The 13145-nt window shown below is 45.4% G+C and overlaps 1 protein-coding gene across 1 annotated transcript; it reads left to right on the top strand.

The window, feature by feature from the left end:
• Nucleotides 1–3198: 3198 nt before the first annotated feature.
• On the top strand, nucleotides 3199–8065 carry LOC121618755 (4F2 cell-surface antigen heavy chain-like). The gene is made up of 8 exons (XM_041954337.1): nucleotides 3199–3619; nucleotides 4525–4715; nucleotides 5465–5638; nucleotides 5804–5901; nucleotides 6540–6682; nucleotides 6807–7122; nucleotides 7308–7367; nucleotides 7718–8065. The coding sequence occupies exons 1-8, from the start codon at nucleotides 3315–3317 to the stop codon at nucleotides 8063–8065; spliced, it is 1635 nt and encodes a 544-aa protein (XP_041810271.1). The 5' UTR covers nucleotides 3199–3314.
• Nucleotides 8066–13145: the final 5080 nt, after the last annotated feature.

Below are 13145 nucleotides of genomic sequence, written 5' to 3' on the forward strand. Positions count from 1 at the left end.
TTCACTCTGCAGTCAGATTAATACAAAATGAAATCAATGCTGATGTCTTATTATGGATAAAGATAAAACTTTATTGATCACATGGTGAAATTAACAAGTAGCACAAAGATATTAACATTAGCTTCACATAACCAGCTTCAATATTAAACTGACAAACACATTAATGCATCAACTATAATTCAATTAGATATATAATATAGGCCGTTCTGCATAATGAGTACTTTTACTTCTGGTACTTGAAGTGTTGTTTTGATAATAATACTTTAGTATCTTAACTTGTCACGAGTATTTCTATACTGTGGTGTTATTACTTTTACTGAAGTACTCCACCACTGACTGTACATCATGTACCACATTAATATGGTTCATAGTACAGTTTGTAGTACAGTCACTACACAGCAAGTTTCAGTATTGACTTTTTTCAGCTTGAGGTTTTATGAGCACCTTCTGCCCTCTGCAGGACAAACTGTGAACTACACTGAACAGAGCTAACCAGACCAGGGTCTCATTTTGTTATTCTTTTTTTTGGGTCCATCAGCTTCCACAAAGTGGTCCTGAGTTCCACAACACCAACACCACCATCCCCACATCCACCACAACCACAACTGAAAATCTCACAGTATCAATAAGACAAGGAGGGGAAGTCGAAATCCAGTAGAAACCAGTGAAGTGACTCTACACTTTAAACAGTAAACGACAGGAACCGATGACAGAAACCAAAAGAAAACTGTCACAAACACAAAGAACCAAAAAAAAAAAAATGGACCAAAAGGTTCATAAACAGCTCTAACACCATCCCATGAGTGTGAAATTATCAGAGCGCTCAAGCACAAGGAGGCTGGACTCAAATGCAAAACTCACAAAAAGGCTCGAAGACGGTTTTAAGAACAAAAACTCTCAATTTACTAAATACAGCAAAAGGTGTTCAGTGAACTAAAGGCGCCAAGGAGTTTCTCAGAAAAGGCAAACAAGGACCAAAAGGACACAAGGCAAGATACTGGACAAGAGACAGGACTGACGGGAACCATGGATTATACAAGACAATCTGGCCCAGGACAGGGGAAAACACAGACAATATATACACGAGGTAACGAGCAACAGGTGGAGACAATCAGGGCGGGGCAGACAATCAGACAGGCGGGAAACACACCAGGAAGTCAAGGACCTGGAACGAGAGGGAAGTTAGGTGTCACAATAAAACAGGAAGTGCAAGACAACAACATGACGCCAGTGAACAAAACCTCAACAAAGACGATGAGACATGACAGAAATTCATCAAATCAAAAAATCATCCTAAAAATCGTACGTACAAACACCTGCAGGTAGAGTTCCCTTTATTAATCAGTCACCTTGAAATGTGCACACGTGAGACAGATAAAATAAGATAAGATAAGGTAAACTTTATTAATCCCCAGCTGGAGAAATTCAGTGTTACATGCAGCAGCAATAGAAATAACAACAGCAAGGCAATGGAAAATAAAAAAGACGAAATAAGAAGTTGAATCTATAAAAATGTACATTTTATACAAAAACTATGAAAAATATGGTGTCAATGGAAAATATTTTTAAATACTTTTAAAACTTATGACTAAACATTTAAACCAGGATCAGATGTTTCGTTCAGCCTTTCTGGAGGTCAATGAGTCTAATTTGCTGTTAGCGCCTCCTGCTGGTACCAGGGAGGTCTCTTACAGCTGTTCTATGTAGACACATGGCAGAGCAGCAAGGTGCCAGAACACATCTGAAATCTAATGTATGCTGTATTAATAAATATACTCTGAGTAAACTGGCCCTGACTGAAACACACGTTTACAGCTAAACGTACACAGACATTTTCCTCTTTTCAACACGCTTACAGACACCTTCATCCATCACCTCCAGCAGCCCCTCACTGGAGTGAGAGACCACTGCACACCGCACTTTACACCTCCACCTCCACCTCCACCTGCACCTTCTGTGAACTTAACATTTAAGTACACACAGACTTAACTAAATTATATACATTTTAGTATATTGGTACATTTCATTTTCATTGGTATTTCATTTCATTAATATATTTCATTGTTTACTCTTTATATACATTTTAGTATATTTCAGCTGCTGTCGGTACATTTCACTGGTATATTTTATTGTTTAGTATATTTTTATTGCCTTAGTATATTTTCATTCTGGTATATTTTTAATTGCATTTACGAATATTTTTATTGCATGTTGGTTTATTTTATTGTAGTTATCTTAATTTTATTCTTTCTAATCTCTCTTATCTTTCCTATTATCTTGTTCCTAACATGGGGGCTGCAATGCAAATATCATTGACATGCTCAATGACAATAAAGAATCTTGAATCTTGAATGTGTTCGTGGAAAATGGAGCGTTTGAGAAACGATGACGCGTCTGAAACTCCAACAATGGCTGACCACTGGTTGGTTTATGTTTTGGTAGCCAGAACACGTTCCTCAACTGAATATAGATTACATGACATCATTTGCTCAACATATTTAGAGCTCTGAATTCCTGCTCACAACCAAACTCAACTCAATTTACTGATTTAAAGTTAAATCCTGTTAATCTACAGCCCCTCAAAGAAACTCCGTCAGTCTTTTCTGCTTCGCCTGCTGAACAAACTGATTCCTGGAGCATGATGAGGCTGATGTGTGGAGCTGTTCTCCATCACTGAGGGGATGGTGGTCCTGCGCCTTCTAACATGTCACAGAGTCGACATGCTGCCACCTGCTGTACCGGAGGGGGATGACGCAAACAGGTCAAACAGGCAGCTACTCCTCCTGTCAACATCACAGCCTACAACTACAGCTCCACCCGCTCCACCTCAACCAGCTCCAACAGTAAAATCCTGTCACAGTAATCTAATGAGATCAGATGGAACAGTAGAACAGTCACATTTTACTCCACTAAATACTTTTTCTTTAATCCTTGGAGCACATTTTACTGATTATACTTACTTATACTTTTATATTACAATGAATATCATTATTTCTTCAAGAAGTATTTTTACAGTCTGGTACTGGTGCTTTTATTGGAGAAAAGGATCCGAATACTGGCTGAGATTAGACTGTGAGAGGTTTGCGGACACACGAAGTCTGATTCCCATATTTCCGAGCGCATTGAAAGCAGCATGAATGCGGCGCTGCAGTCAGCCCTCAGACAGACAGACAGACAGACAGGCAGGCAGACAGACAGACAGACAGACAGGCAGGCAGACAGACGACATCTCAGGGTGGAGAGCAGCGTTAAAGCGCCCGTTCATTGCATTCATTGACGGTAAATTGACGGTAAAATAACGGGCTTCCGCCGGTATGAACACGGAGGAGACGAACGTGGAGCTGAAGGATGCTGAGACCAAAGATGCTGAGCCGAAGGATGCGGCGGATCCCGCTCAGGTCGCCGCAGATGCGGACGCGACGGAGGCCGACGTGAGCGAAGCCGATCTGGACCAGGAGGAGCAGGAGAAGCAGCCGATGACCGGCGGAGGAGACCAGGCCGAGGAGGCTCCGGCGGAGAAAAACGGCTCCGTGAAGCTGAAGATCCCCGAAGAGGCGGAGGAGGTGAAATTCACCGGGCTGAACAAAGAGGAGCTGCTGAGGGTGGCCGGGACGCCGGGGTGAGGAGTACACACAGTACTCACACGGTACACACGGTACACACAGGGTACACACAGTACACACACTGTACACACGGTACACACAGTACACACATGGTACACACACAGTACACACACTGTACAAACACGGTACACACGGTACACACAGTACACACACTGTAAACACACTGTACACACAGGACACACACGGTACACACGGTACACACACGGTACACACGGTACACACATGGTACACACAGTACACACACTGTAAACACACTGTACACACAGTACACACACAGTACACACACTGTACACACGGTACACACACGGTGCACACGGTACACACACGGTACACACACGGTACAAACAGTACACACACAGTACACACACTGTACACACAGTACACACACAGTATACACACGGTACACACGGTACACACAGTACACACACGGTACACACAGTACACACACAGTACACACACTGTACACACAGTACACACACAGTATACACACGGTACACACAGTACACACACGGTACACACAGTACACACACAGACAGTAACTGTACACAGTGTACACACAGTATTCACTCAGTGTGTGTTCTGTCAGTGCAGACTGACCTGAGATCAGCTGCCTCTGACAGGGTGTGGCATTTTAAATGAGAAAAAACAGAAACACAAACTGTGTATTTATGTACATGAAGCAGTACTTCTGTGGGCAGCACACACACACACACTCCTTCAGTGATCTGTGGGTTGATTTTCAGAGCACAGAATGATGCACACTGTTCTGTGCTGGTCATGATGCGTTTAGTTCTTCACACAGGATCAGGTCTGGATCAGGTCTGGATCAGGTCTGGATCAGGTCTGGATCAGGTCTGGATCAGGTCTGTTCATGTTCTGGTCTGCCTCCATGTTTCCTCAGCTGGGTGCGGACCCGCTGGGCGCTGCTGGTGGTGTTCTGGCTCGGTTGGTTGGGGATGTTGGCCGGGGCCGTCCTCATCATCCTGCGGGCTCCTCGCTGCAGAGATCTACCCGCCACCGACTGGTGGAACGACGGCCCGCTGTACCAGATCGGGAGCATCCAGGCCTTCAGCGACGCCGGCGACCTGAAGGGTGAGAACATCCGGCGTTCGCACGGCATTCTGGGAAAGTTCAGTTCAACGTCCATTGAATTAGTGAAACTCACCTTCATTAAAAACCTGCTGACGACTCGTCTGCTGACATTCAGCAGAAGTGAAACAGTCTGAACGAGCAGAAGCAGCAGTCAGACACTCTGTGTGAGCTGAGGTTTGTTTCTTCTTCTTCAGCCTCCCGTTCCTTCCTCTTCCTCTTCCTCTGTGGTTTTTTGGTTTATGCTTCGTTTCTTTCGGTTGTCTTTTTGGAAAGCTCAACTTTCTCAAGATAAACGAGGATCTGTTGCTGAACTTGACATTTTAATCAGGAAAAAAAGATCATCTGTTATTTTTTAGCATTGTTAGCATGATGCTTTGACAGCAGGACCGAAGCCTCCGCAGGGGGGGCGCCGGAGAGTAGAGAGGGAGGTGAATTAAAATGAAAACTCTCCCTCCTCCCATCAGGGTCAGTACTGAATCAGGTGTGAACACACAGACCTGAAACACGTCATTCAGTGAGATCATTACCTCAGATGAGCCAAATAAACAAAGGCTGCAGACTGGATTTAAGTCCAGGAGGAGGCTAACCGCTCCCCCTGCTCCCAGTCTTTATGCTAAGCTAGGCTAACCACATCCTGACTCCTGCGTCACACAGATATCTGAACATCTCGCTCTCTGCAGACTGCGGGCATGGACAGCTGGAGTCTGAGTCTGAGTTCAGTCCCAGCTGATGTGTCCTCCTCCCCCCAGGTCTGGAGCAGAAGGTCAGCAGTCTGTCGCAGCTGAAGGTGAAGGGTCTGGTGGTCGGACCGATCCACGTCGCTCCGGCGGACGAAGCCATGAACCTCAGGTTCGAGGAGATCTCCCCCGAGGCCGGGAACCTGGAGCAGTTTAGAGGCCTGGTCCAGGCCGCTCATAAGAAGGGTGAGAAGACGTCACTCGAGTCATAAATGATAAGAATGTCTAAGAACTTTGAGACAGAAACACGTCCAGACATAAAAAAACTTCAAGTAAAGAACCAGAACTGGATTTAAGTTCTGGACTGAAACGCATCACATCAGTTCACTTTACGTTTATCTGTTTCTGCAGGTATTTCTGTGGTTCTGGATCTGACTCCAAACTACCAGGGATCATCCGGACCCTGGTTCGCCAACATCAGTGTGACCAATGTAGCCGAGAGACTGAAGGTGAATACTGGTTCTCGCACACGGTGTGAGGCGTGAGCTACAGGTGCATCCAGGTGTTCAGCAGAAAGTCCGTCAGTCTGTTGTAGGCTGGCGGCTGAGGTGGCACTGCGGCAGCGACACGCAGCTCGGGGGGGGGTTAAGATACTTTAAACCATTCAGAGCAGGTTGTTCTCTGAAACACGGGTTCAGTTTACTTTAGAACCGAGAGTTTCTGCAGTGTCTCAGGAACCTGCTGATCGTTCTCGAGATAGTCGTCGGGGTGTCCTGGTCTACAAAAACCCCGTCCTGACAGTTCAAGTTACACTGGGACAAATAAAAAAAAGTCAAAAATAAAAACTGAGGTAAACCGAAAATCATGAGGTGTTGAAAAATGTCTCTCTGTCTCTGTCTGTCTCTGTCTCTCCTTCTGTCTCTCTGTCTCTGTCTGTCTCTCTCTCTCTCTCTCTGTCTCTCTCTGTCTCTGTCTGTCTCTGTCTGTCTCTGTCTCTCCTTCTGTCTCTGTCTGTCTCTCTGTCTCTCTCTCTCTGTCTCTCTCTGTCTCTGTCTCTCCTTCTGTCTCTCTGTCTCTGTCTGTCTCTCTGTCTCTGTCTGTCTCTCTGTCTCTCTCTGTCTGTCTCTCTGTCTCGCCCTCTCTTCAGTCTGCTCTGGTGTTCTGGTTGGATGAAGGCGTGGACGGCGTGCAGTTGTCGGGGGTGGAGCGGGTGGCCAGCGTGGTCCCATCTCTGTGGACTGACATCCGAGCCATCGTCCAGAATGGGACCGACAAGCCGTCCACAAAGAGGTAAGAAACCAAAGGGGACGAGGTCTACAGCCGATCCAGGTCACACCTCCACACGGCCGCCATGTTTGTCAAGCACTCAAACTGCATAAAGTTTGAATTGAAACGAGCTAAAACTGTTTTCCAGAGTCCTGATCGGCGTCACAGAGCGCTCCTCGGCTGAAGACGTGTCCGCCCTCCTCTCCTCCACCGGCGTCGACCTGCTGATCTCCAGGGTGCTGCGCCCGGGCCACGCCGATGCCGCGGAGCACGCTCAGTCCGTCCAACTCTTGTATTCGTCCCACAGCCAGACCAAGCTGGCCTGGAGCCTGGGGGGGCGGGCCGAGGGTCACCTGGCATCGCTGGTGGGCCCGGCTCTGGTCAAAACGCACCAGCTGCTGCTGCTCACGCTACCCGGGACGCCCGTCATCAACTACGGAGACGAGATTGGCCTGATGGACGAGGTGAGGACGCCGGGGGGGCGGTCCGAGGATCACCTGTGAATCCTCAGGAAATGTAGTGAAGTAAAAAGTACAGCACTCTACTCTGAGATGAGCAGAGTACAAGTACAGTACAGTACAAGTATCTGATCAGTGTCTCAGCTTGAATCTTCAGGATGTGATCTCAACATTTATCGTCTCTGTTAAAGGCCACCAAGTTTCCCAGGATGCTTTGGGACTCTGACAAGGAGCTGAACGGGACTGAACAGGTAAACTGAAGAAAAAACACTGAGATACTGCATTTACTGCACGTTAAAACCTAGTATTTATACTCACAATGAGGGAAAAACTACATGAAAACTGACTGTAAGTAAGAGCAGCAGCAGTGACAGTAGTAGCAGTTGTAGTAGTCCTGGTACCGGTTTTCATAGTTGTAGTCGTGGAACTACTAGTGTAGTGTGCTTGCAGTAGTTGTTGCAGTAGAAATAGCAGTATCAGCAGTAGTATGGCACTATAGTAGTGCTCTTGTTAGCAGTACAGGAGTGTGTCTGTACTGCAGTATTATCATTAACAGTAGTAATCAGTTGCAGTACTGTGCTGTGCTGTGTACTCTGTGCAGGAGGAGCGGGCCGAGCGTCTGTCGTGTCGCGGTTTCTTCCGCAGTCTGAGCGAGCTTCGTGGTAAAGAGCGCTCCCTGCTGTTCGGAGACTTCCTCCTCCTCTCTAACTCCTCCTCCTCGCTGGCGTACCTGCGGGTCTGGGATCAGAGCGAGCGTTACCTGGCCGCCTTCAACTGGGCGGAGGAGGCGGCGGAGCTGCAGCTGAGCGGCGCGGCGCTGCCTCGGCAGGCCGCGGTCGTGCTCAGCACCGACAGCGGCGCCCCGCCCGCAGACCGCAGCGTGGACCTGACGAAGCTGCAGCTCGGCCCCGGACAGGCCACGCTCCTCAGGTTTCCCTACACTGGATAGAGTGTAGATCTGCTGTCAGGAGGGGGGGGGGGGGGTGAAGTATTCACTGCTCAGTGATTCAACTCATCAGTCTGGGCTCATTTTAACTGCTGAACTTACAGGAAGTGATAATCAGGCAGACGTGAATCACATGTTGATCTGATTCGGTGTGACTTCACTTCCTGAGGAGATCAATCATTATCTGAGGATCCAGAATAAACCTTCAGGAATCCACTTGCAGAACTTGCCTGAGAATCGTCCACTCTGTCTGCAGTCAGCACTGAGGGGGAAATGACCCACAGACAGGTTGAAGCCACTGAGCAGAGCAGGTGAGAACCACCTGACCTCCCCCTCACACCGTCTGAGTGGAGCATCATTCAGATGAAAGTTCATTGATGTTGTGCAGTGTTCTGTTAGTACTGGATGTTAATCTGACTTTATGTGTGACGTGTTAATAAAAATAATAAAACCTGCAGCATCGCCTTTATTCACTGACTCATTTTAAACTTTGTTAGTTCGTGTGTTTAAATAAGCTAAATGATCACTCGTTATGACTGTTACCATGAAATTCATCCATCACAATGTGACACAAAGACATGTTTTAAACTGGAATCAGTTCAGTATTGAAGTGAAGCTTAATGAGCATCTGCAGCTGAGGAATTCATGTTCCGGGGTGGAGGTCAGTGACGTGAATCTGAATGTAGCTTGAAGCTCGCGGTTCTGTATCAGAGCTGCTGGATGTAAACATGACAAACAAACGTGCACCACAAACAAGCGTCCCCCTTGTGAGGGGGATTCAGTGCGAACAGCAGAGAGAAGAGATTAATAACGTTAAATGCTCCAATCAGCTGATCATGGACTAGGGGGGGAATCGAACCGGCGACCTTCCGATCACAAGCTGCTTCTCCAACCTCATTCAATGAACTCGTTTGAGAACTTGACATAGTATTTCCTGTGCACTACTGCTTTGTTCCGGACATGAAAAGTTAACTGTGAAAGTCATTAACAGTATTTTGAAGTATTGTAGTATAAGTATAAAGTAGAATCACTTGTCGTTAATGTTCAGAGGTTTAATCTGTGAATCCAGTGATGCAGCTTCACTCATTTTCCCTTTTACACTTTGTCTTTCTGTCCTTGTGATGGTGGTTCAGGTCACCTGCACGTTCACTGATGGTGAAAACAGGTGAGTCTCATTTGGACCTCTCAGCAGAGTGATGGGACGCTGTCACGTGCTGGAAGAAGAGGTAAACTTGTTTTTCAGTGTTATATTCTGTCAAAGGTGCGTCACCTGTGTGTGGGCACAGCTTCACATCCATGTAAACATGTAAACATGTAAACAGAGACAAAATAATCTTTAATGATTGTTTCATTGTTTTTTGCCTATTTTCTGAACGTTTTGCATCGGTTCAGCTCACCCCGTGTTCACCTGAGCAGATGGTACATTCCAGTCAGTCTGAGCTTATTAGGGTGCAGGTGGTTCAAGTGCAGGATGCAAAGTGTTGTCTTCCAACACTCTGCAGTCAGATTAATACAAAATGAAATCAATGCTGATGTCTTATTATGGATAAAGATAAAACTTTATTGATCACATGGTGAAATTAACAAGTAGCACAAAGATATTAACATTAGCTCCACATAACCAGCTTCAATATTAAACTGACAAACACATTAATGCATCAACTATAATTCAATTAGATATATAATATAGGCCGTTCTGCATAATGAGTACTTTTACTTTTGGTACTTGAAGTGTATTTTGATAATAATACTTTAGTATCTTGACTTGTCACGAGTATTTCTATACTGTGGTGTTATTACTTTTACTGTACTCCACCACTGACTGTACATCATGTACCACATTAATATGGTTCATAGTACAGTTTGTAGTACAGTCACTACACAGCAAGTTTCAGTATTGACTTTTTTTAGCAGGAGGTTTTATGAGCACCTTCTGCCCTCTGCAGGACAACCTGTGAACTACAACAGCAAAAGACAGTGCCTGACCGGCCCCTCACCTTCCATCTCCCCAAGGACGCCTCCAGTCAGTACGTCACTCACCGCGGGCCCCTGGCACCAGAACTCTACAGCATCGTTGACACCAGTGCTGCTGCAGCCTCCTCTTCCACAACGGTCACACCATCTCCCTCCTCCACCTCTGCCGCCTGCTCAGCTTCCACCTTTACCGCCGGCCACAATGTGCCCCACTCCACTCCCTAAGCCTGTCCCGAGGCCTGCAAGACAGCCTGAAAAAGGGGACATGTAAATACAGCACGTCCTTTTTTATTTTGGTGTGTGTATGAAAAAAAATCAATAAATTTCTCCTTGGAGATAAAGTGTCTATCTATCTATCTATCTATCTATCTATCTATCTATCTATCTATCTATCTATCTATCTATCAATATTGTATATAGTTTTTATGTTGACATTGTGTTAATAGTTGAATATATAATTAGTCATTTTTTGCAAATTAACTGTAAATACTGTAAATAAAGAGGACACTGTTCAGAGTTTTAATGCATTACTCTATTAAAAGCAGTCTTGTGCATATTGTAACGCCCTGTAGTTACACACACAGAGTAATCCCCATTGTTTCCAGTTTAACCATGATAAACTGTACCAGTTGAGCTTGTTTGTATTGTCTTGTAGTTCCTTATTTTCACCAGCAGATGGCACATCGGTCACTCACACAGCGCCACTCGGTCTGAGTTTCCTTGTGTTTATGCTCGTTTTTCCTCTCCCCCTTTTTCTCTCTGATGCTGATGAGAGCAGACAGGCTGCAGCCAAAAGAGAGCAAGAAGCGTTTAAAACTGAATGAAAGGGGATGAAAACTATTTTTGTTGTAAGGCATCGATTCTGAGGAGCATCCGCATTGCGAGGAGTTTGTTTTTGGGTTGTAAACTTCGCCGTTTATTCAGTTTTTGTCGAGGGTGAAACTCCGGTGAGTAGGAGCTATTAGCGTTAGCATAGCATGCTAACGGCTGCCGATCACGGCTGGTTGCTCACTAAATACATGGATATATCATTAGTTATCATGCTGTCATGCTTCTTAGAAGGCGTTTTAAAAACCAACCGGAGATATATGAGAGTTTGTTGAATGTGAGAATGTGGGTTTATTTTGTACTTCTGTGTAGAAATGTGCTAATTGAACTGTTGCTATTGTGAAATGCTAGCTAAAGCTACACAGCTAGTGGAGTTGATGTTGTGAGCTGAACGCATCAGTGTGCAGCTGAGTTACTGAGAGACAGTTGATTCATTTTTCGTCAAACATGATTCAGTCCATGATTTATGTGCACCATGTGTGGTAAAGGCTTAAAACAGCTAAAAGTAGTTAAAAACTGTAAATGATACATTGTCAAAATTGAGTGTTCATATTCATTGATTTAAGAAATAAAGAATAAACACTGTCAAAGTCAGCTTTATTGTCAGTTCTGCAGTATGTACAGGACAAACAGAATCGAAATTGCGTTACTCTTCAACCCTTTGTGACAGGACATATATTAGAAAAGAGATAAATAAAAAAACTGTACAATCTAAATAAAAACTGTACAAACTAATAAAAACTGTACAAACTAAGTAAAAACTGTACAATCTAGATAAATTATTTATTATTTAATTATTTCAGTGTCCAGCCAGGGAGTGTGTGTGTGTGTGTGTTGGGGGGAAGTTATAGTCCAGGTTGAGTGTGTGGAGGAGGGGGAGGGCAGGGAGAGAGTTCAGCATCCTGACAGCCTGGTGGACGAAGCTGTCCCGCAATCTGCTGGTCTTGGCCCGCAGACTCTGCAGTCTCCTCCCTGATGGCAGCAGGCTGAAGAGGCTGTGTGACGGGTGGGTGGGGTCTCTCGCAATGCAGAGGGCTTTGCGAGTGAGGCTGGAGGTGTAGAGGTCGTGGAGGGAGGGGAGAGAAGCACCGACGATCTTCTCAGCTGCTCTCACGATGCGCTGGAGGTCCTTCCTGCAGGACGTGGAGCAGGCGCCATACCACACGGTGATGCTGCTGGTCAGGATGCTCTCGATGGTGCCTCTGTAGAAGGTGTGCATGATGGGGGCCGGGGCTCTAGCTTTCCTCAGTTTGCGGAGGAAGTAGAGGCGCTGGTTCGCTTTCTTGGCCAGCGATGTGGTGTTGGTGGTCCAGGAGAAGTCCTCAGTGACGTGCACACCCAGGAATTTGGTGCTGCTTACCCTCTCCACCGTAGCACCATTGATGGTAAGGGGGGCATACTGGGGGCGTCTTCTCCTGAAGTCCACAACAATCTCCTTCGTCTTCTCCACACTGTACAGTTGATTTAAGAAGATGTTTAGAAAGAGAATTAATGGATCTAAAAAACTGCTGCTCTATGCAGGTTGGGTTTTTTTGTGCGTATGAATGATTCTGATGGCGAGCCAGAGCCCGAACCAGCGAGACGTGGAGCCGGTAACCGAGTTACACGCGTGGAGGGTGTAACGAACAGCTTCATCGAGCATCTGGAGAGATTACATCGTGTCACATCATACAGATAAGAGACAAAAGCCACACGACCCGGGCAGCTGAGTGATACACATTGACTCTTTTGGACATTTGACTATTTTTGGACTTATTCATTTACCATTTTGGGCCCATTTTCTATTTTATTTGCACTTTGAAGATTGAATCTCTTTGCTGAGAATTTGTTTTGTGGTTATTTACAGCTGAGGTTGTTATTTGTGAGTTGATGGTGAATTCTGAGTGATAACTGCTGTGAAATACCAACAAGTATTCAGTAGTCAGTCATAGCTTATAGCTTATTTGTTGAAATTGAGGAGTGGCTTTCCTGCCAATAAATATATTTTTGTTACTCTCTCTTTTTCCAAACCGTTGTCCTTTTATTTTTATTTATCCTCCCTGAGCGAAACTACATCTTCTGATCTACCCAAATTACAGTGAGTGACATTAACTTTAGTATATGTGCACTAGGCAATATTACTGACACAAGTCTGTACAGACACAGGACTGTTCAAGATTCAAGATTCAAGATTCAAGAGTCTTTATTGTCATTGCACATGTCAATGAAATTTTCATTGCAACCCCCATGTTAGATGGTAAGAAAGATAAGGCTAGAAAGAGTGAATAAAATTAAGATAACT

Source organism: Chelmon rostratus, chromosome 15 (assembly GCF_017976325.1).
Source record: "Chelmon rostratus isolate fCheRos1 chromosome 15, fCheRos1.pri, whole genome shotgun sequence".
NCBI classification, from domain to species: Eukaryota; Metazoa; Chordata; class Actinopteri; order Chaetodontiformes; family Chaetodontidae; genus Chelmon; species Chelmon rostratus.

Coding starts and splice junctions, on each gene's coding strand:
- LOC121618755 (XM_041954337.1), top strand. CDS start 3,315: ATGAACACGGAGGAGACGAACGTGGAGCTGAAGGATGCTGAGACCAAA. Junction 4,716..5,464: donor CGACGCCGGCGACCTGAAGG/GTGAGAACATCC, acceptor TCCTCCCCCCAG/GTCTGGAGCAGAAGGTCAGC. Junction 5,639..5,803: donor CCAGGCCGCTCATAAGAAGG/GTGAGAAGACGT, acceptor CTGTTTCTGCAG/GTATTTCTGTGGTTCTGGAT.